Source organism: Globicephala melas, chromosome 11 (genome assembly GCF_963455315.2).
Source record: "Globicephala melas chromosome 11, mGloMel1.2, whole genome shotgun sequence".
In the NCBI taxonomy this organism is placed as follows: Eukaryota; Metazoa; Chordata; class Mammalia; order Artiodactyla; family Delphinidae; genus Globicephala; species Globicephala melas.
The window spans coordinates 54,075,396-54,100,021 of record NC_083324.2 but is presented as its reverse complement, the minus strand read 5'-3'; the positions used below and the strand labels follow the sequence as shown (position 1 = coordinate 54,100,021).

The window sequence follows — 24,626 nt, the reverse complement described above, 5'->3', positions numbered from 1 at the left end:
CTAACTTCCTGAGATGCATACACAAAGTTTACTTCAAAGAATAGTTTATATTAAACATGGCATGGACTGGTGTATAGATGGATGAATACCATGAACATATTTCTGTCCACATATGCTGATCTCCACTGTAAATATTATTTCCAAAACACTGACCTATACATATAATACAAACAGGTAGATGTTTATATGACCATGTTCAAAGTCACACTTGCATGATACAAAAGAAAGACTAAACACTGTTGAAATTCATGGTATAAACTAGAATGAGAGGAGAAAGAAAGAAAGGTATGAAGGAGATGAAATAGAAAAATTGAAGAAGAGAAAGAGAATAGATATGGAGGATGCACAGGTGAAATCTGACTCTAGCTGATTTCAGCCTAGATGGCTAGGTAGAAGGTGATGTCCTTAAACTGAATTAGTGTATGTAAGAAAAGGATTAAGTTCAAGATCCGGGACACAGAGTTCCTTCGGGGCATGTTGAATTTGTGGAACCAGATAAAAGTTTTCAATATGTAGCTTTGGGCATACAAAAGTGGCAGTGATAGACTTGGGAGTCGTTCATTCCCATTGGAGAGAACAGGTGGGATTTCTAGCAATCCATTTACTTTTCACTAATAATTACCTTGCTTGATCTATGCAATAGCTCTTAGATGTAGGAATATGAAATAATATACATATGATGACATAATATCTAGTGTACTAGTCTAATGTACACTAAATCAAATGCTTGCTTATACCCCTTGCAAGCAAGATTATTTAGCAACTTACTTATACTTTTGCTTACAGCTATAATTTTAAGGCTAATTATGTATTATATCATATATGACTTTTTGTCAACCAAAGTATATGCACCTAATGTTTCCACTTCGGGAACTGACTACAGTGATAAATTGGAAAATAGAAATAGATACTTTCAATTAGAAGAAATCTTAGAGGCTATTTAATCCAACCCCCACTGAAGTTTAGGAGTTGATAAAATGGTTTGAAAAATCGTCATACAAGACTGTTTTATTCCAATTCCATGTAACAGTTTGGGAAGGTATTTTTCATTAAATCACCTTTCCTCTGTAGCCAGCAATCCAGCATGAGGAAAATCGACAAAATTTGAAAAGCACAGAAGCAATCCCCTGCCTGGTACAAACCAAGGAAGCAATCAACCCTTTGCCAAACATCCAAAGAGGCCTCTGTATATTTAGATTTATTTATCTCATTGTTAGTCATTGTGAATGTAGGAAATCTATAAACTCTAAACTACTACCATTGGAGGGTCTTACCGCTTTTAGCATAGGATGGTCTTTCTTTATGTTCCTGAAAATGTTTCATTTCTTTTGCTTTATTGACAAGATTAGATTAATTCAGGCTTTTCTGGATTATCCTATCCTTAGCCCTGGGGGTTTTCAACTGTAGTTTTCTCTGACATTATGCTTGATGCTGGTAATAAGAACCGCTTTTACTGATCATAAAAGCATGAGCTCAGAGTGACTCAATAATTCCAGCGTTCCAAATGGCCAACTTGAAAGGACACAGAAGGGGGTTGTGAGAGCTAAGTTATTGAAGAACATCATATTTTCCTGTGGGATTTTTCCATGCCCTGATGATTTCATACATGCTGTTCCTTGGGCTTTTCTCTCCTCCCTATTTGACATTTTAAAGAGTAGAAAGTTTAAAGTACATTTCTTAAGAATCCCTAGCATATGTCCATATCAGTTGACAGTGTTTACAAATCAGATTGTGGCTCAAAGATTTAACTTTCCTTCATGTCTTTTACTCAAAATAAGGTTCAGTCTGAAATTGGCAAGAGTGATGATTCATTGGCAGCCAATCAGCAGGAGGGTCCTTTAGTGGAATATTATGTGAAATACAACAGGATTAAATGTTTCACATATAAACCTTTCGTCTCTGTACCATCTAATTACTGACATCGGAACCGGTGTCTAAGATTTTGTCAATTTTTTTTCCTTTCATAATTCTAATAAGAACAACAGTAAAACAAGAGACTCTCAATTTTGCATCTGGAATAAACATCTAATGCAAGAACATGCAGCTTCAGCCTTTTCTCTTGAGATAGATTAGAATATATCTCCAGTACTTCATGATTCTGGTTTGCCTGGTTCAACAAGGCTGCCCTGTTAGTTGCAATCACCCTTGCTTATGAAGTTATATAGACAGTATCACGTAAATCAGAATGGTCCAATCGTTTGATCCTGTCCATTTCTATTACACATGGCCAGGCATATGATGAGAAGTGTTTTGGCTGACACAGTTTCTTCTTACAACTGTCCTAGAAAATGAAATAAATTGTTACAGCATTGATTTCCTAGCAGAGTCAAAGTTATGTAAGAAGGAAAGTCCTGCTTTTACTTATATTCCTTTACTCTCTGATCTTTTTCTCTCCTTCCTTCTCTCTTCATTTACTTTTGATCTGATACAGATTAAATTCATTAGACAATTACTAAATCTCATCACACTTTTGTTTAAGGTATATTTTCTCTTCTTGATTTTACTAAGTTTAATAAACTCCAGTGAGTATCTATTAGAGATCATATACTTTTTTTCACTTTGAATGATTAAACTTCCTCAAAAATCATGATTTTTGAACCTATCTGAAAGTGGTTGGATATCCCTTGTATTGCTTTCATTTGAAAACTTGTTTATTGATTGTTCAGGAGAAACACATGTTTGTCTTAAAGTAGGCTTTTCATTATCACATGTCTAACTAAAATTGTGATAGAACATAAGTGCAAACGAATCAGAAACATGTAGATTATAATTCCATTAAAATATTGTGCATTTGAAAATTAAGGAGATTCCTTAGGGAAAGAACATGTGTTTTAAATTTTATTAATCTCCTGATATGTAAGAATCCTCCAAAGAAACATTCAAGGGCTTCAGATTATAATTATTGTGTAATTAATAAACTTCTGGAACAGTCCCAGTAGAATCAAGAAAACTTCTGTTGCCTGTATCTTGGAATAATAACAGCAATGAAAAAGTAGATACTCCTTACCCAGTCTTTCCTTTTGTAACACTAAAGATGCTAGATTTCTTTTAAGGCAGTAAACTTATTGGAAAATCAAACCAGAATCATTTATCCATCCATGTATTCATTCATTCAACAAACATTTATCAGGTGTCTGCTTTGCACTTGGAATGCAGAAGTGAACCTAAAAGAGATTTTTTCCCAAATGGAACGTACATTCTAGCAGGAAAAAATTAATTAAATAACAAAGAATATGCTAAGCAACGATGTTAAATATTCGAGGACAGATTTTGATGAAATTATCAAGAAGGTATGATTTGTCTTTGGGAATCTCAGCCATTTATTTTCAACACCCGCTCCACCCCCAACCCCACCATGATGCCCTTTCTTCAAGACACTTAGATATTCCAAAAGCTCATTCTTTCTCTCTTTTGCTTTTTTATTTAAATAATATTTATAGAGAACTGACTATGTGCCAGACACTGTTTGCTGTTCCATGTTCATGCCTACAATGCAGGGTGAACAGGTGTGGTCCCTGCCCCCGTGAAACTTAAAGTGTGTCTGGGAAGAAAGAGAGAAATCAAATGAGTGTCTTAAGGAACATGAAAATAAGCTGGTTATAAATCCTATTAAAGAAAGATTTATGAGATTCTGGTTGTATCTATCAGTGGGCACTGACTCTGTGTGTGTGTGTGTGTGTGTCTGTCTGGTGGAAGCCAAGAGAGGGACGATGGGAAACGTAAAACAGCCTTTCAGGCCAACTAAATAGAGTGTATGCTTCTTTCAAAGCCTTTTCCGAAGAATTCAATTTGGTTATTAGCATCTTAGTGTGGATGAGGTTATCAGTAGGCTTGGGTATGCGCATTTTTTTCTATCACTACATAAATGAAAAGTTTAACTCCCTAGAAAATTCCAGGCATCAGCATACAAGTGCATTGGTCCTTGGATTTAGAATTTCCAATCTCTGAAATAATGCCCTCCCTGTTCAGTTTCCATAGAAGTCCTTTGCTCTGTCTTCTTATGAGGTTTTTTATGATATTACATGTTATCACAAAAGATAAACCTGAATATTATAGAATAATGTTTTTATGGATGAAGAAAGTGAGGCTCAGAGAGGTTAATTGACTTTTCTAATATCACACAAGTAGCTGGCAGAGCTGGGACAGGTATATTTCAATCCAGTTAACACCAATTCTATTTCATTACATCTGGCTTGATTCTTCATTAAATTTTTATATTTCAGGTTATATAATTTAACCCAGAGTAAATCAAGTTGACAGATTAATAAAAAAAATTGTGATTGGGTCCTTCTCTACATAGAACATGAAATACTAGTAATTATGCCCATTAATGCCAAATAGATTAGCATAAGAAGTAAGAAATTTTTAATCTTTTAGCTGTCCCATCATTACATTTTAAGTGGAAAAGAGTTCATATAATTTAGTTAAAAGTTTTTATTTTGACAGGCACCTTCATCCAAATACATATCATCATCATGTAATGCTTTTTGTCTTAAAACTATATAATGCTAGATGATATGCCTGAGGTCAATTTTTCTTAATTTTAGTCTGCATAATCATTGGAAATGGCTCATATTAACATAAATATTGTAGATATTTCGGCTTATCAATTTAAAGACCCTTTTTGCATCTTAAAAGAGGTAGATTAGATAAAGCACATAATAGAGAAAATATCATGAAAGCACAATACCAAAAAATGTGTTACTGAATTTTCTTTAAGCCTATGTTAACTAGAGCACTGTCTGAAACTATGTGCTAAAATTCTTTATAATTTCTCCACACAGAAGATAGCTTATTACTGAAGCACCATAAGTAATCTGAGAATTGTATAATAATTTTGCTTTAATTTTGTTTTGAAGACCAGACTCTTACTTTTTTCAAAATCCCACATATTAATTCAAAAAGATCAAGGAGTTCTGAATTAAACTCAAATCGAATAATTTCTTCTAAGGTAATGATATTTTGTTAAATTACTTATATTAGGTTCTATTTTATAAAGTAAAAACAATAAATCATTAAAAATAAAACCAAAAAAGAAGTTCCTTTTTTTTTGTCTTTTCATATAAGCTCACATTTTTTTTTAATGAGAAAAGTAATTATTAGTAAACATGGACTATCTCCTACAGTTTTTAGGTTTTTTCCTAATTCATTTTTAAAATGACTTAGGAAGTTTTGCTAAAAATCCTACATTCATGTAATGTCATTGAGAATAATTTGCCAAACACAGAAGTTTTAAAACTACAGAAACGAACTCAGCAAGTTTCATTGACCTTTTTCTGACTCACCAAAGATGAAAGACAAAGAAGGGGACCAGCTCACTCCTTTGGGGAAAGTCAATATTGGATTTGCATGAGGATTGCAAACTCTCTTCCAGGAAGTCAGGGACAGCTAAAGTAAAGGACCAGAGAAAGGCAGAATTTCTCAAAGAAGAAAAAAAGGAAAGAAGCTTTCATGGAGAGGGGGAGGGGTGGGGAATACAGTTCTCAAAACTGTAGAACCTCTAATTCAATTCATGCAGACTATCACAGCACCCTCCTACACAAGTGAGTGTGATGCCTGCAAGCAAGTTTGTGGCATCAATAATTTCTGCAGTTGCTAATTCTACTTAATAACTTTTTCAACTGTCCACCTACCTTTTCATTGTAATTCCCTGTCTCTTCGTAATTATAATCACAATATTCAGGTTTTGGATGCAATTTTATTTTAATACTGTGGATGCCTCCATGGAGCAGGCTTAGGGGATCCCTCCCAGAACCAGATTCAGGGGCCAGCAATTCTAGAGAGCTTCAGGCATTCTAGAAAGCTCCATGCAGGCCCCGCTGCACAGTGCCAAAGCCATTGCCTGAAACAGCTGTACCAGCTTCTTTTAAACTCTGTGGATTGTCAACTTTTCTGCCACTACATCTTGGAATTTTGTTCTCACATTTTCCACCCAGTGACCTCCCTGCTTCTCCCCACTTCAGATTCTAAGAAAAAGATTGTGGACTAATATGGTTGATTTGACATGATTTTAGAGTGTTAGCCCTAGCACTCCTCAGAAAGCTTGTTTCTTCCATTACTGACTGACTTTTTTAGCATACCTATATGGAAAATGTCCCACTACCTCTGGGGGTCTGATTCATGAAATTTGATCATGCATAGCAGTAACAAGAAGTAAGATTTCCATTGACCTGCTGAAAATGAGCCACATAGGTTAAAAATCAAATCAGATCCAAAAAGGTAAATGAGACCAAAAAAGAAAGGAAGGAAGGAAGGGAGGGAGGAAGGAAGGAAGAAGGAAAGAAGGAAAGTTGGACTGTCCTTTGCTTTTTGCTGATAAGTTTTGGCATTTGAAATGGACCTTCTTTTCTGTGTCTGAGCAGACTCATTTATACTTTGGCTTTTGAAATTTTATGACAGGAGTAAATTGACAAATATGATTACTGGTCTTCACAGTTTAGGTGTTAAAAGAATGCCAAATTAAACATTGCATTTTGCTGTTGTTTTCAAAAAGAATGGTGAATCAAAAACAGTTCTCTCTCCTTTTCTGAAATTTTTGCAGGTACCTTCTTGCAGACTAGCTTCATCCCAAAAATACCTTGAAAAGGTCATTTTACCCATTTGAGTCCACAATAGAGCTATAGGACGTAGTATGGGGTGAAATAATCTCTTCTTATCTGTATACAGTCTTGGAATATAATTTTTATTTTTAGCTTTGATCATTGATTTCCTGAGTCATAAAGTCCCCAGATGAATGTTTTATCAGAGAAATAGTTGTTTTAAAAGCCACAGAAACTATTATGAACCAATGATGTTTAATGATTTTTGTTTGAATTTTATACATTGTGTAGAAATAATTTTTTAAAAGTTAGGCCTACACCAAGACCACTGGATATTAATATTTGTTAGGCCTATCCTATGAGAAAACCACTGAATTATAATTAGATTTGGGTTTTTGAAAAAATTTTATAAAATGCCCACCATAGTCAGAATAGATAGGTGTGGGGTAGTCATGCTTGCTATTCCATTACCATGCAAATACTAAAAGCTATCAATTGAATAGTTGTTTCTGGGGTGCAGGCAAAATTCTTAGGAGGAATAACACAATACAATATTACCAGTCAATTAACGATGGGCATTAATGAAAGAGCTAAGTGAGCTATGATTGACAATAGAAATGAACACATCTAAAATTACCACCAACTCTTCTTCAGGGATGAGCCATCCATCCTGAGAAACCTCAGCCTTTAAGGGCATTTTTGACCCTGATAACTAAGATAAACATGGAGTTATTTTTAGACACACTCTACTGTGTGTCTAATCTATAATTCTCTCCCATTTTTTAGAGCTCTTTCCTTCTCACATTCAGCCTGGTGCTCGGTGATCTCAGACTGTTTCCTAAGGGCCCGTGGCCTCCTGCTGTAGAAAAACCTCCAGGCTTTCTCAGCCTGGGTAATGCCTTAACTTATAGGGGAGACACACATCCTGGGCCTCACCTTGAGTGTTAGCAAACAGTCAGCCAACACTGTAGACAAACTGAAGACAGAAATTGATATTGGTATTGCCAATGATGCTTACCTCTCTGAGAAACTGTAATGTCCTTGATCGCTTTGTCCGCATTACATTTTTGAAACTTGGTTTTTCTTACATTTCATTAAGGTTATTTACTAAACACTAAGTTTTTTCAGGGCAAGACATAAGAGTACCTCAGTAAGTATTAGTGAATGAATCGATTAATTAATGTTCTTGTTCCTAAACTCTAAATATCACCAAAATATCTTTTAAAAAGTTATTAAGGTCCTAACACTGCAGACATTTTGGCATATATACTGTAATTTAAGCAGTCCCCTCAGTATCAGGAAGTGATATGATTCTCATACTAAAAGTTTTGCTTTGTCAGTTTCAAGCAAGCCAACACAGACTTCTTAAAAAGCATAAAAATTTTTGTTCCTAAAATATATTCTAATATTGGAGTGTAACTCTGTCACAGAGCAATTCAAGTTAATTGTCTGTCCATTTAAGAAATGATACCGTCTTTTCACAGTATTTCAAAGACTTGGATGAGTTGGGGTGTAAACATTTCCTCATGGGAACTTTATACAATCAAAGAAAAGAAATGAATGACTGATATGTACCTAGGCTAATTGAAGTGGTTCTGAGTCAACCAGATGTTTTCAGCTGAACTATGCCCACAGATGCTATTGCTTCATTATTCCTTAATCTGGGGATTACCCCAATTGGCTAGCCTGGTGACATTTGAGTGTTTCCAATAAGCTTTCCTCTCTTTTGTAACAAACTTTGTAAAGGGCTCTTATCTGGAGCCGGCCTATCTCCTGCCCTGGAAATGTTTTGAAGGAAGTTATCAGGGATGTTTGTTTTTCCTGCTCTTGGATGTGGTCTTTGGTGAGGTCAGAAGAACGGAATGAGTGTTGCCACAGATGACACTGGGGCTGTTTCCACAGCTGGCTGCAGGGAGGGGTTGGGCAGACCCTCACAGATGAGTTAGCATGTGGAGGTAGATGATAGAAAACATCTGTCACAACGGGAATGAGCAAAAACAAGGTCCCTTTGAAGATTGCCTTTGAATGATGAGGTGGGGCTCTGCCTCCGTAGTGGAAATGAAGGATGTAGTTGTTGGCAGGCAGATGGCTTCGGGCCTGCTCTTGCATGAAATAAAGCAAACGTACGTGTTGAAAACCCCTGAGTAGTCAAATTGCCTGATTTTGCCAAACATTTATTTCCCCACCTATCGCACACACAATCTATGAGAAAGAGAAGGCGTGCCAAAAGAAAGGTGGGAGTAAATCTAGGAGGAAAAACTGGCTATGAATACTTTCTCTTGAATAACTTTAAAACAATAGTATAATTTTAGCTGGTGGTCAAAAAGTCAGAAAGATCCTTTTTGCTATAAGTTTATTTTAATGTATTTGCAGCCCCATGTTATCTTTTACAGAAGTTTTGAAAAGTAATATAAAGATGGTATATCATCAAGGCCCTAAGACGATAAACACTTCAAAATTTGAATACCAGTTAGTATATATAAAGACATATCTGTTTTCCTTCAGGGAGCAGTAGGAAATTATAAAACAAAAAAATTGGTGAACTATTTTTAAAAGAATAATGCTAGTTTATTTTCTCACCCCTGCTACCTTCAAAAATAAATTAAATACAGGCTTCCCTGGTGGCGCAGTGGTTGAGAGTTCGCCTACCGATGCAGGGGACACAGGTTCGTGCCCCGGTCTGGGAAGATCCCACATGCTGCGGAGAGGCTGGGCCCATGAGCCATGGCCGCTGAGCCTGCGCTTCCGGAGCCTGTGCTCCGCAACGGGAGAGGCCACAACAGTGAGAGGCCCGCGTACGGCAAAAAAAATAATTAATTAATTAATTAAATACAATGAAATTAGCATGTTTTTATTTCCTAAATAAAGTTGCTATAGAAAGACAAATTCTGACAATAGATTAGTCTGATAGCAAATAAATGCTGATGATTAGCAGATAAGAAATTTCTAGATCGCTTGTAACGTGACCCAAAGAGGTGCGACTGCCACTATCCCCCAAAACCACATTGCTGCAAACCATGAATTCATGCTGCTTCCGCCCCTGCCTGGATTGCAAAATGGATGCCACAGGCCCTGGCCACTTCTCATTCGTCATCATCTTCAAAATCTAAGTCCTTCACAGGTACTTCTGTCTAACACTAGTCATATATGTACATCTTACAGCGAGGGAGTCTAGGAAATGTAGTGTTTTGGGTTTTTTTTTTTCAATTCTATATTGAAAAGGCAGGATTCACTTTGGGGGAAACTAATAATATGCCAAGAGTATTAAAAAACAAATCTCTCCAGCCGTGACTGACGGAGGCACCACAGGAAGTAGCTGGATTAAGCCAATGAGGGATAACCTAGCTAGTAGCCCTGAACAGAAGAGAGAGGATCTGGAGACATTTATGATGTGGGATTGGCAAGACTTGACTGTGGTATTGCTATGTGTGATGAGGGAAAAGAAGGCAAGGATGGCTACGAATTTTACGTATTATTCCAAGAATGGAACAGAGGAGAAAGAATATGCTCTGAGGATAGACAGAGAAAGAGAATGTTCAAAATGGGACATGGTAGTTTTGAGGTGCCTGAGATTCTAGGTTCAGTGAGCAGCTGGAAACTTGGGTTAAGAGTTCAGAAAAAAGGCCAAGACAACAAAGAACTTTTCAAAAACTTTCATTTTTAAACTACCTTTAGACTAATTCCATAAGGACCTAGCAAGTAGTAATATTTTGGAATTTTACTTCTGACACCTGACCCCCTGTATGTAGTTGTGATATGTACATAGATGCTGACTCACTACTTTACAAGGCCTTTAGCATCTCTTCCAACACTTGCCTGCAATAGCCATTTCAAACTCATCAGTGGACAAGACATTATTTGGAGAGAAATGGAGGTTTCAGTTTGAGGGTTTTGCCATGCAAATATGTCCTGAGAAAAGAAAGGAAATTGTTTTGGAGAGGAGATTGTATGAATAAAGGCAGAAACCCTGTGGAGACTATTGAGGAGATGAACTAAATATTACTGGCTGTTCGTGGTTGTAACATATTTGCAGGAGGCGTATTAATGTTACAAAGACTATTTGAAGCTGCGTGGCCCTCAGATAGGAACCGAAAAGGGAATTAACAAAATGAGTAAGAAATACATGAAGAATTTCTTTAGAAGCAATGCAGTAGAATACGTACTCAGCTAGAGGCATGGCAGACATATAAAAAATAGAGCAAAGTTTCTCATACTTGACTTTGAATATGACTCACCTGGAAATCTTATCGAACTGCAGATTCTGATTCAGTGGGGCTGGAGTGGACCAGAGATTCTACACTAGGCTCCCAGATGACACTATCTGTGCCTGGACCACACTATGAAGAGCAAGGTACTAGAGAGTTTAAGACCATTCTATTAAACAAAGAAAAAGTCACACCCACTGATATAGTAATACTGTTTAGGAGAAATGGCAATAAAATCGAAGTGTAACTAAATTTCTAGCACAAATAATACAAAAAATAGAATACTGAAGAGTAGAAACATAAAGTTGGCTTTCATCTCATCTACTGGACAACTTTAGGTACATTAACTAACATCTCACATCCCTCAGAATATATCTTGGTTGGATGCTGCTAATATGTAACTTTTTTACCTTAGGATATGGCCATGCCACCAGGACGTATTTTATATCAGCGTTAGGTTACTAAACATTTCATCAACAGTGTATATACTAAGTTTGAGGCATGTTAGTGACAATAGTACTGATAGCAAGTGCACTTTAAAGGGAGTAAATCCCTTTTTGAATAGGGTCGTGGCTTCATACCTGCATCTTAGGTCTATTCAAGTTGGCAGCTTTAACCAGGCAAATTCCTAGAAATGTCTTAAAGGAGAAAACAAATAGCTCAGAAGTGTCCTCCGAGGGACCACAAAATAAAGTGCATTTTGTAACAAATTGCAGGACAAGGAATAGCAGCTTTCCTAGTAATATCCAGAATCAAGGTGCCTGTGACATATTTTGGTAATTTGCACTATATACCATGGCCGTAAGTAGGGTAACAGACAGCCTTTCTTCTTGATCACTCCTGTGATTTAAGAAATGATCTCCCAGGCCCCTTCACCAATAGGATGCTGCAAGACCTTGACAATAATTTGCGGCAGGGTGTTTTGGCTTATTTGTCAGCAAGGAGAAATTTTTAATGAGAAGTTTTATGACAGCTCACAATCCTGAGCGCTAGTTAAAGTGAGACAAACATCTTACCAGACAAAAGACGCTGCCCATAAATATTCAGACCTCTGCTGGGAATCCTGTTTGCCTTATCGCTTGGAAGAAGACTGGCCTGGAATCCTGCTTCTGATGTGCATTTTAAACTTCCTGTACGTTGAAAATCTGCTTGGAGATATACAAAGTGATGGCTGTACAAGTGAATAAAGCATTTCTTCTCCATCGCATGGCAAGGTTTGACAAGAATCTTAGGCATATATATGGCTCTTAAAGCAGTGTGTGGCATGTGAAAGCCCTCGTAACAACAAGCTTATACTGTGATATATAAAGGAAATTTTGCAGCATTTGATTGGGTCCATGTAATTCTTGCATAAAATGGAAATCGTGCAGTGGATCCAGCCTTAGAGTTCCTTGGGTGGTGTGCAGCCCTTAGAATCAGAAGCCCAGAAATTCTCTTGGTAAATGGCAAGACTGTCCAGCTGGCAGTGGTCAGATATGGGCACTTTTAAAGGAAAGCAGAGCAACTGAATGAATGGATTTTTAAGACCATGCTGTTGTCCAATCACCTTGTCCAGTTAGAACATAGAGTTGCTGTTATGTTTTTCATCTTTTTAAAGTCATGGCAGCCCTGTCAGATGAGCAAGTGCCCTTCACTCATTTAGAAGTTCAGCACCACTACGACCCATTTCATGACAGACACTGTGAAGGGCTCTGAAACCCTTAGAAAATAAAGTATCGTGAATGGCACAATGAACTTAGAATTCAGGGGAGAAATAAATAAGTATAAATAAGTATACTCATGATCAGATGTATGCCAAAAGCTAGGAGACAAGAGAGGAGCAAATGACCTGGGTCAGACACAGGAGCTGTTCCCTAGAATGGGGCATTTGATAAGAATCTTAAGACATGCATGCAGATCTGCTGGAGATGCCCAGGCAAAGACGCCAAGGATGGGAGAGCAAGATGGGTCGGAGACAGTTGCGTAGTTCAGTGTGCTGGAGGAGAGGCTTCATGTGGACGGGATTTAGATTAGAAGGGTAAATTGTAAGCCATGGGATCTTAATGGAACATGTGTACCATGCTCAAGGGGCCATCTTGGATCTACCTGCAGGGACCTTCTTTTGGAGATAAAATGTAGAAATGAGTAGGAAGGCACAACCTCATGGGTGACCCTACTGCTCATTCAATCTAGATGGGATAAGCAGGAATGGAAACTATTTTGATCTTATAATTGATCATCCTATCTACCCTTATACTCAAATATAACTTACAGTAGCCATTGGCTTATCAGTGCCAGTGTCCTAAACGTGTGACATTTCCGCTATAAGACAATATTTTTCAAGATGCTAACTCAGTTGTAAGCATGTAATCTAGGCTGTACTTTGGTAGAGAAGATAGTTTAACACAGTTTCCTTTATATCCTGTCTTGGAACTAAAATTAAAGAAAATCAGTTTTGCTCATCTTTAAAGTGACAAGTGTATTGTTTTTTTTTTAAGGTAGGAAAATGGTTGGGAGCTGTTATCTGTATTGATAGTATAATTTTCTATTATGTAATATATGTGATGAGTAGATATCAGAGGCTTTTTTTGTTCTTAAAAAATAGGGGGCTTCCCTGGTGGCGCAGTGGTTGAGAGTCCGCCTGCCAATGCAGGGGACACGGGTTCGTGCCCCGGTCTGGGAAGATCCCACATGCCGCGGAGCGGCTAGGCCTGTGAGCCATGGCCGCTGAGCCTGCGCGTCCGGAGCCTGTGCTCCACAATGGGAGAGGCCACAGCAGTGAGAGGCCCTCGTACCAAAAAAAAAAAAAAAAATAGGGAAGATGGTGAAATATGTGAATAACCCATTCATTTGATAAGTGCCACAGCTTAATGGTCCTTAATATTTATTTATTTTTATTTTTCTCAAATCTCTTTTTAAAATTTTTTTCTTATTAGAAAAATTATGGAGCCTTTTACATCATTTCCCTGCTCATGCAACTTCTTTTTTTTTAATCAAAATATAGTTGATTTACAATGTTGTGTTAATTTCTGCTGTCCAGCAAAGTGATTCATTTATATGTATATATACATTCATTTTTCATATTCTTTTCCATTATGGTTTATCATAGGATACTGAATATAGTTCTCTGTGTCATACAATAGGACCTTGTTGTTTATCCAAGAACTAACTGGTCTACTACACATTCAGTCAACAAAACCATTTGAGCCTTGGGCCCCAAGGTCTTCAAAACGTCAACTCTTCCTCAATTCTGTAATATATTTAAAAGCCATTGGACTCAATTAGAATTCTAAAGAAGCTTGTTAAAACATCAGAAGTCACTGCTAAACAAATTTCTTAATTTTAAGCACAGAACTCTAAAGGATTCAATAAAGCATTGTTGAGAATACTATTATCTATATACCTGCTTTGGTAAAAAATACTTCCATGTGACATATTTACTTAAATTCTCATTCAAAATGACACTCTTGTATAAATAAGCACTTAACCAGTAGTTGAAACCATTTTTCACAGTTGAATAAGCATGGTATATAATTAGGATTCTTTTAAAGGGGACTCCATGGTTAAAATGCATTTGGCTTTAGTGACTTTTAATATTACATATTTTTAATAAAACACTTCCAATTAATGGCAACTGAACCCAAAAGCAACATGAAATGAAGACTGTTTATAAGACTGTAAGAAAAAACCCTCTGTTTTTACAGTTAATAGGTATTCTCTCATTAGATAAACTACGTACAAAACTCTTCTAAATTTACCACATAACAATGGAAGATGCCCTGCTTCTAAACATGATACCCCAAACCCACAGGGACACACCTCTAGGTAGTAGTCCAAATATACCAATCAAATCTAATTTGTCTAAAATTAGAAAAGAGAAACCCAGCTCTAGTTAGCTGTGTTTCCAAAATAAATAGCAATATACATTTGAACTCAAAACTAACCATATAGGCTGTATAAAGTTACATAATGTAAAGTCAATAATAGTCTTGCTTCCTTTCATTGATAAATTATAGGATTTGGGCAATTGATTTAGATGTCAGGTGTTTAAGAAACTGGTTTATAGCATAAATATAATCTCAGTGTAGAATCTAAGGTCTGCTGTTAGATGTAGGGAGCAGAGAGTGGATGCCTACTTTGTGCCATTTTCTAACTACTGCAATTTCAAATCTTTCTCATTTTGTGTAACTGGAGCTTATGAATATATATTTGTGTATACCAGTATTTCTGAACCCTAGCACTAGTGTTTTTGGCTGGATAATTCTTTGTTGTGGAGAATTGTTCTGTGTGTTGTAGGATATTCAGCAACCATAGCCTCTACACACGAGGTGTCAGTGGCACCCCTTCCCCAGTTTGACAACTAAAAATGTCTCCAGACATTGCCAAATGGCCCTTTTAGCCACTGCAGAATCACCCCTTGGTGAGGAGCACTGGTGTATGCACATACACAGATACTTTTTATTTTGATAATTTCCATAAATATGTGACGGTGGCATTAGTAGAACTTTTTACATCAGGTGAATTTCAGATCTCATCTCTGAGGTTGTGGTGATTGAATATATTAATAAATGCACACATACGTGAGCACAACCTTGGTTTTGAAACTGTGCTGCCCTTTGTGAGAACAAGATTTTTCAGAATCTTTGGATTGCTTCCTTTTGACTATTAATCTCAAAATAACATTTGTAAGAACCTTTTGATTTGAGTTTTTCTCTTTCATCATTTTCCAACCAATATTTATGAAACATATATTACATGCCTCCTACTGTAGACAACACCACGACACTGTAAATAGACAGTTTGAACAAGCAAACGTGATTTCAGCCCTTTTAGAATGAACAATCGAAATTTTAAAAGTTGGTAAATGTTAGCCATTTTTAATTTTACTGAACAATTCATGGTGCCGATATATAAAATTAATTCACAAACACTGTTTCAAGTATCTACTGCATGTAATTCATAATTATAGGGATTACAAATATGTGTAAACATTACCCTCGCCCTCTTGGAAGGTATATTGAAAGAAGCAAGTGGAGAATAATAAAGGGAAGGAAGGATAGGGGCTAACATGGGGTCCTCAAGGCAGCCTGGCTTCCACACCTGGTTATTCATGATTCTCCCAAGCCTCCAGTGTTTGTTGGAGATCATTCCAAAATGCTTCCAGAGTGGAAGTCTACCAGCTTTGCCACAGCTTTCTGGGTTTCAAATATATATATATATATATATATTTTTTTTTTTAAGACAGACCATCCTCTGCAAGTTGGACATTGATCAAGGTAGTTGAGGATTAATGAGCGTTTCTGAGGATGGGGAAATCTTTCCCAATCCTTTTTTATCTCTCCCTAGGCAGCCCTATGTAAACCTCACCAAGCACCCCTGCAAACAAAACAAAAAAAAACAAAACCCACGCCAACATCAACAAATGAAAAGGTGAAACATCTCTACATACACAGCATGGAGTGTCACACACTCATATAGCAAGGCGCCGCATTTGGTTAGCTATTTCCCAAGTTAAGTGAAATAACTTTATGCCATTTATATTATGAAAACATCATTGCTACTGGAAAATCCGTTACAGTAACTAGTTTACTTGTAAGGGCATATCATTCTCTGTACATCACATGTGCTAAAAATAGCCTGGTGTACACAAACTCCACTAGGTATTTATTCTAGAAATATTAAAAACTGAGAACCAGAAAACACACAGATGAGAAAGAAGACAAATGACCTTAAACCACATTTTTTTAAGTCGTGTTGAATGATTACTACTAACAAGTCCTATGGTTTTGCATAAGTGACCATAGGAAAAGAGCACAATATGGGCTGCAAACATTTTTTTCTTTTTGGAAGAAACATAAAGTTTCTTTTTGTTTTTTTCTTATTTTTAATTTATTTTTTATTGAAGCATAGTTGAATTACAATGTTGTGTTAATTACTGCTGTACAGCAAAGTGACTCAGTTATACACATATATACATTCTTTTTCATATTCTTTTCCATTATGGTTTGTCACAAGATATTGAATACAGTGCCCTGTGCTATACAGTAGGACCTTGTTGTTTATGCATCCTATATATACCAGTTTGGGCTGCAAACATTTTGACCTGAGACATCTAGATAGGACAAGAGGGAAAAAGAGGGTGATATTTCTTTTCCTTTTTTTCACTTATGTTATAATTTTCCTACCTTTTATTAATACTTTTACATTTCTGTGATTTCAGGTTCAAGGCTCCCTAAGATTCCAAACAGGAAGGAATTTTAAATGTGCTCCAACACAAGCACACTGATCAAAAAGAAACATGTCAGATCATCAGACTGAGGCCTGAATTACTCAGATAATCACCCCATTTCATCTCGTCAGAAATGCAGGCTTGACCTCTTTGCATTTTTAAACAAAATGTAATATAATTACTACACAAAGGCTCATACCCTATCACAAGATTGGTTTAAAACAAATAATTGAGAAACAGTATAAATAAAGTAAGACCAAGTATTTGTAGCACTGACTTATACAATAGCCGTTTATAGACAGAGCACACATCTCAAATTTAGGGGGCATCAGAATTATTTGGAGAGTTTATTTTATTATATTTTTTTTTTGGAAATTCAATGACAATTTTACATTTTTAATAAAGGCTCAGAAATATTATTGCAGAGCAGGTGGTACAGAAAACTGTGGTCAAATTTGACATTGGTTAATAATTGAAGTGTGGAACGTGACAGGTGAAAATTGATATTGATTTCTTTCCTCTAATATTTGGAAGAGTTCTAAAAGGTAAATAAAATGAGATAACAAGACATATCAAGTCTCACTGATTTCTTTGATCACCTCCTCCCCACATATCACTCCACCTACCATGTTTTGAATAATTCAATGCCCATAGTCTTTCCAGTTCAGTGCATTATAAAACACACTCAAGCTGGTGGAGAGTTTATTAAAACACAGATTCCAATGCCCGAAGCCCAGAGAGTCGAATTTAAATTCTTGATCTTACTTGGAGTGGCACTGGCCTAGAATATTGACATTCACAGGAACATTCATACAGGCAATTCTCATTGTAGGTTTTAAACCAGCTGTGTGTGTTCTTGATGGGAGAGAGCCTTGCTGGTGTTTTCCCCAATTTGCCAATGATCCTATATTTCTGTTAGAAAATTAAAATATCAGTGAACTCTCCTAGACTTAAAATTTCTTTCAAATATTGGCAGGAGGTTAACAACACAGATGCTTTTGTGGCCTTAGGTCAGATATATTTATTCCACATCAATGATCTTTGGAAACTTTATCCAAAATCCTGTTGAAATTGTTTATTTCAGAATTAGGGCAAACGGCTCCACCCTATGACACTTGAGTGTGAACAGCTTTGTTTTGCAGAGGCCGTGGCTAAAACAGACCAGGCAGTCCCATCCGCTGTCTGGTCATTGTGCTTTTTAGTGGAATTACAGCATGTTACAGTATTTTTCTTTGCAGCTTAAACATTGAGCAAACCCAGACATCCGGAGATGCTAAAATGAAAAATCTGTTTCCTCTTGCTTTGCCATTTGCCAAGCAAACTCCGTCAGACAGCACATTCTATACCTTTTGAGTAAATGAAATTACCCTTAATGTGTTGGCAACATCTGTCACAAAACACTCTTCAGTCTATGGCTTAAATGCATCGGATAGGAAGGGATTTAATGAGGCACGATTATAATTTTGCATTAACAACCATAGATTTTTCTCTTCCTCTGTTGTTATTTTTTCTTTCTTTTTTCTCTCCCCCACACTTTTTCATGTCTTACACAATACAAGAGAGATTCTGTAGCTGAATTGCAATTGATGAACACAGTGACTGGCAAAGCCCAGTCTTTGTTGTAGATAACCAGCACTTCAAACTCCCTAAGTTGTCTGTCCCTGGTAAAGCGCCATCAAGACAGTGTGTTTCCCCAAGGGGTTCCTGTCTGCTATTTCCAACTTACTGCTTGTAAGTTTCTTCCATCCCTTGAGATTCTTAAGAAATGTATGATCTTAATCATTTGTTGGAATCCTGTGTTTCTTGAACATTTTTACTAAATTCGAATAAGAATGTATGACCTGATGTGTCCTCCCCCAAGAAGCCTTATTTCGTTGTTCATTTTATTTGCAGTAGCTGGCCTGGTTAGGAATGTTTCTCTTACGTTGTCTTCTGTGCCTAGCTTTGCTATTTCCAATTCTAAATGATGACACATCCCTCCCCCCACCACACACACACACACACACACACACACTCTTCCCTTTGATTGTCAGGTTTCTGGTTTATACACAGAAGCAGTGTTCACTCTGTGGCATCTGTAATCAAATGAGTCCCCAAGCACTTTCCATGAAAAGATTCTCTAAAGAGACCAGACGATCCTTCCGAAATTAATTCCAAATGCAGACATTCAATCCTTCTATACTTATCATGCATGGATTTTGATTTATCTGTCTGTCACAGGCTCACCTTATCTCATTTACGTGTTGCCACCCCCAAAAAAGACTTAAGACTACCTCTCACACTGCTGGAGAGTGAGCTCACCCCTAGGGCATTGCGAAGAAAGTTTCCTGGCCAAACACAATTTGGTCTTTATCTCTGATATATGATGAACAATTCTTTATGTGACGAGGGCAATCTGATTAGAATTGTGGGGTTTCCGGGACTGTCACAAGTTAGCTGTGTGTCAGAACCTCTAGGGGTAAATATTCTAAGAAGATAGCCTAAATCTCAAGTTCAAGAAGAGTATTGAAGTCTTGCACCTGCTAAGGATTAGAATGTTGTGAAAGTGCCACATTTTGGCTAAAAAAAGAATGCTTCAGAACTTCTGTCTTAACTCTGAGATTATTCTATCGTTTATCCCTAAGTGATTTAAGAAGCGTCTCAGTTCTTCTCAAAGTATTTACTGCTAGTTTGATATGACAAATACCTGAAATAAAGACTAGTAATTTTTTTCTTTTTTTTTAAGGAAAAAGTAAAGATGCTTTTGTTAAATTCAGGCAGCCGGAAGAAAAAGTGTTGTGTCTCTGAATTATAATTAAGTAAAAGCTTATCATGTCTCTCATTTGAGAAGCATTCTGATGAATGACAGTTTATGGAAGCATGAAGAAATTCAAGCAATGCAAATGCACAACTATGTCTACTGACAAGCTACAGATTATAAAATAACATATGTGTTCTGATTGATTCTAGCTCAAACGTCCAAACGTCTTTGAGAACAAAGCTAGCTCTGTATATCAATCATTTACAAATATATGGTTCAGTTTCTATTTTCCTTCCATATTGATGAGGTAGAGCCCACAAGGAAGGCTGAGTGACAGCCTGATCTTTTAACAGGTACAGTCAGGGAGCTGGATTTGGATAATAGCACGAGAAACTGACTATCCTGAGCTAAGGCATTTTAGGACATATTTGCTTGTGGGTAATTAGTTTGGGTGCCGAGATCCTTCCATCCACATGAATCTGACTTATTTTTTTTTCTTCAAAATGTTTATTTATATGAAAAAAGTCACATAGAAAAATAATGTTTACAGAAAAAATAGCATTCAGATTCATAATCATTTTTCTACCACTCGGTATTTAAATGAGCTTCTGCCTTTATTACTATCTTTAAAATAAAGCACTGGAATTATACAGTCTCAAAGATTCCATCCAACTCTAGCTTTTCAATTAAAAAAAAAAAATCTTTCCATTCTCTAAGTTAGTCAATTAAGGTGGAATAGTAGGATAGTGGAAAGGACAAGGAAGGGAAGGGTAGTATGGCCTGGCTCCAGGCTTCGTGGGCCATGTGACACTTTGTATATGGAAAGAATTTTTTTTATGTCTATTTCTTCTTGCATTTCCAACAGTTATGATAAATCAAAAAGCATATTCTGGAAGTGGGCCTTTCCATGATGAAACACTTGATATTTTTGCATTTAAAAAAATTTCAGTGCTGTTTCATTTGACCAGCGTTTAGCAGAGTTTAGTGTCCGCTAGGCTTGTGTCAAAAGCACAGATAGAAAGAAAGTAGGTCAAAAGATTAGGAGGAAAAAATATGGGAAATAGTAGCTTTGCTTTTTATAACATTTGTGTTAGATTTTAATATGTCCTTTAAAGGTATCCCGTCAAGAAACCCATCTGGACCAGGATTATCCCCCTGAGGGAAGGTTGTATTAAGGTGATCAAGAATTATCTGTGTAAATCCTGGGTAAATGACAAAAATGAAAGTTTTACTCAATATCAAGAACAATTAGAGAATTTCCATAGTATTTATATTTTTCAGTCAGAGAAGTTTGTATGTAGAACAGTGAGAGAGGAGATATCTGATGTCTTAGAATACATTCTACATTGAATATTGGAAGTATAAATGACAATGACAGATAAATCACATCAGAGATAAAGTCGCTAATGTTACATATTTAGACAGGCACAAAATGAAATGAATGGATGTAAACATCACACATGGCTCAAGTTAGCCTTTTTAGTGAGAAGTAAGCACGTATGATGTTAACACAGCTACTGTGTTTATTTTTTTAAAGTTTCCTTCATTGTGGAACATGTTTTCAGTTGGACGTTGTGTGTGCTTATAGGGTGCTGTGATTACACCAACAATGGACCATCCTATGTCAATGCAGCCAGCAAACATGATGGGCCCCTTGACACAACAGATGAATCACCTTTCGTTGGGCACAACAGGAACGGTGAGTTGAAGAGTTTGTTTCCTTTTGTTTTCTTGGACTTCATCAATATAAGGTGCAATACTCGCTGTTCTTACTGACATCATCAGCAGAACTGGTTCTGCACCACTGACTAACATGCCTTTTAGGTCCCACTGTGAATAAACTGCCCTCTGCATGCACGGTTCCAGGGCACATTTACTCGCATTGACAAGGCTGAAGGTTCTACCGCGTTGCATTTAAATTTGTGTTACTTCTGGTTCCTATGATGCAATGCACCAGGTGTGTCTATTTTAGACCTTGTAACTTAATACACTTGAGCCTAGTTTTTCTTTCCCAGATATTTACCACTTCAGCTCACAGCATCCCCAGGTTATTCACAAGAGAGGGGCCAACCTTGATTATGACTAATGTGCAGGGCTTTTTATTTACTTTCAATGTTTAAAGCAATGAAAAGTAGTTGAGAACCTCACATAATCAACTTATTCTAATCTTTCTTTTGAATATGTCAACATAGATGATGTTCAAAAAAGGAAAGGAATCTAATGTACCCGATTTTTTTAATAGGTAGGGATGTTTTTGATTAGCCATTATTTTTCCTTAGGGCACAAAAGTATATTCAAAAATGCCCATTGCAGCCTTGCTTTTATATCAACAAGGCAGTTGAAATCATTGGCAAACCTTTGTTTTCTAAAAAATCTTTTCAAAGACAGTTCCCCAAAGGGTCAGGAGGGCAAATGTCAAATACAACATGGAATACTGCAACTTTATTATAGAGAACAATGAAAAATGTCAAAACCAATATCCTATGCAACAGTTTTTACTTTTCATAAATGTTAATGAAGATAATTTTGTCATTTTTAAAGATGGAGAGAGGAAAACATGTATCTTCTTCTGAATGAGAAAGCTTTAATACTATAGAAAGCCTGATGGAGCCCTATTGCTTCTGTCTGTCCTTAGGAAGATAACATCTCCTGATCTCAATGCCCCTCTCCATCCAGTTGAAGTAATGAACATGGAGATCTGTGGGACCCCTTCAACCATATGCCTCTATGACTTTATGCCTATATGTCTCATAGTCACCACTACTGTGATTCTTCTCAGTTATGCTGCAACATCTCCAAACATCTAAGTACACTAGGTACATTAGCTGTATATTGGAGATTTTACCTTAAAGCAATGGCTTGCTTGCTACATAGATGTGTTGACTCACAGGCTTTTGAGGATTTAAGACGTTTCTGACATGTCCACTGAGGTCTCAGTAATCTGCTCTAAATAGGAGGAAAGTCTGTATGCCTAGTGGAAAGAGTCCCATTGTTTCAATAAAGAAATTTAGTTTTATGAACATAAACAAAGTACCCATCTAGAAGGCCTCAGTTGCTGAACCTATAAAAAGCATTTGATGATACCTGTGTGTCTGAAAGCTTAGACTAGATCAAATGATTCTTTAGGTCTCTGAACTAGACTTTTAAAAGTCATGTCTAAGACTCTGTTTAATTTTACAGTGTGGTACAGCTAATTTTCATTAGAATTTGAAGATACTATTTCTATAGCTTTTAGTAATGTGTGAAGATTATCTGTAGTCACTTTTCTCATTTATTAATAAAGCAGATCCCAGGACAATATTGGAAGGCTTGAAGTTTCTCATGTCCCACTACTGATTTCCCTTTATATCTGCTTTCCCCTACTTAAATGATCACAAATTATGAATAAATGAAGTAATGCACTTTTACTGTATTGAATGACAAATTGTAATCCGATAAAGGAGGGAGTTGTAAGGCAAAGCATAAAAAGAAACACTTTATAAATTCTACTCCTTTGAATCAAAAGCAAAGCCAGCTGACTCACTGAAATTCAAATTTGGAGGAAACTAGGAGAAATATGACCTAAGTTAATTGAGAATATGACTGAATCCTTTAAGAAATCGAAAAATAAGCTCAATTATGTAGAACAGTGTCAGAAGTACAATACTTATTGATTCAATAATGTCTATTATGACTAGTGTTTGAGTATTTTCAAAAAGGATACGTTTATACAAGACCACAATTTTTGCCCAGCTGGTAATAGCCAAATTATTCAATAATGATATATCCCCTTTTCTTTCTCAGAAAGCAAAAGTTTTAAGCATGTGGCTTATATTTAACATCAAATTGCTTTTAGCTTTTTTAAAAATTATTTTCCTCCTTCACATTTGTACTAATGCTTAAAAACATTATAAGCTTTATGTAAATTGATGTTTTGCAAAGGTTTAAAGTTTCATAAGGTTCTGAAAAGGCAGAGAGAAAACAGTATTAATTTTTAGACTTATTCAACAAAATATCACTGACAATGTTGAGTGTCCAGCAGGAAGTTATACTTTTTTCTTAAACTGTCACTCTTACACTTTGATATAATATCATAGATTCATTTTATCTGAATTTTTGATTGGCATTTGGAGTGGCTCTTATTGATTCTTTTAATCAGATTTCACCACCTTATTACATCTTTTCAACACACTTTATCCATTGCTGGGAAGGTGGCCTGGTATCATGGAAAGAACAGTGGGTGTTGAATTTGAGTTTAAAGCCTGGTTCTGCCCCCTTATTAGCTGTGCATGTTTAGGCAGGTTACTTGACCTCTCTGAACTTTTATTTCCTCTTTTGCAAAGTGGGAAAAGTAATGTTTATATCCCAGGGGTGTTGTGAGCGTTAATGGCATGAGATACGGAAAACTTCCAGTTTTTCAAGATAAACTACTTGGATTTTAATGGGAAATCTCCCTATGTTTGAATATTGGACCCAATTTTCCTAAGAGCTGTCAGTTTGTGACTCCTCCCCAAGGTTTTCCTGGTCCTCCTCTGATCTCTCTGGCCATTGCTTCTTTTCTTTCTTAGGCTGCTAAATAAGTTTGTAAACTTACTTCTCATTCATATATGATTTCCTTAACAAGCTCCTCCACTTTGATGGTTTTGAACTCTGCCTTCTATGACGAAGACTCTTATATCTGAGTCCTCAGGGCTAACCTTGTCTTAGAATTTTAGACCATTTTAGAATTTTAGTCATTTGTCCAACCACTTGCTAAATATTTCCACGTGACTCTCCCTCTGACATCTCGAAGTCAACATGACCCAAACTAATCTCATGAGCTTCCCAAGCTTTCTCCCCACTGACCCTTCCTCTTACAGGGTCCTGCTCCTGTCCCCTCTCAAGCTGAACCCACGACCACTCACCGGGGGAGTCCAACACTACACTTAGGACCCAGTGTAGACCCTTTCCTTCTC

General features: G+C 36.6%; 1 protein-coding gene across 3 annotated transcripts in view; it reads left to right on the top strand.

The window, feature by feature from the left end:
• Positions 1–24,626, top strand: part of RBMS3 (RNA binding motif single stranded interacting protein 3) — a 690,034-nt gene that overhangs the window by 621,376 nt on the left and 44,032 nt on the right. For all 3 annotated transcript variants that reach the window (XM_060308006.2, XM_070046679.1, XM_030830022.3), the window contains one exon: positions 21,281–21,391. In XM_060308006.2, coding sequence (XP_060163989.1) covers positions 21,281–21,391 — 111 coding nt within the window. The remainder of the gene's footprint in view (positions 1–21,280; positions 21,392–24,626) is intronic.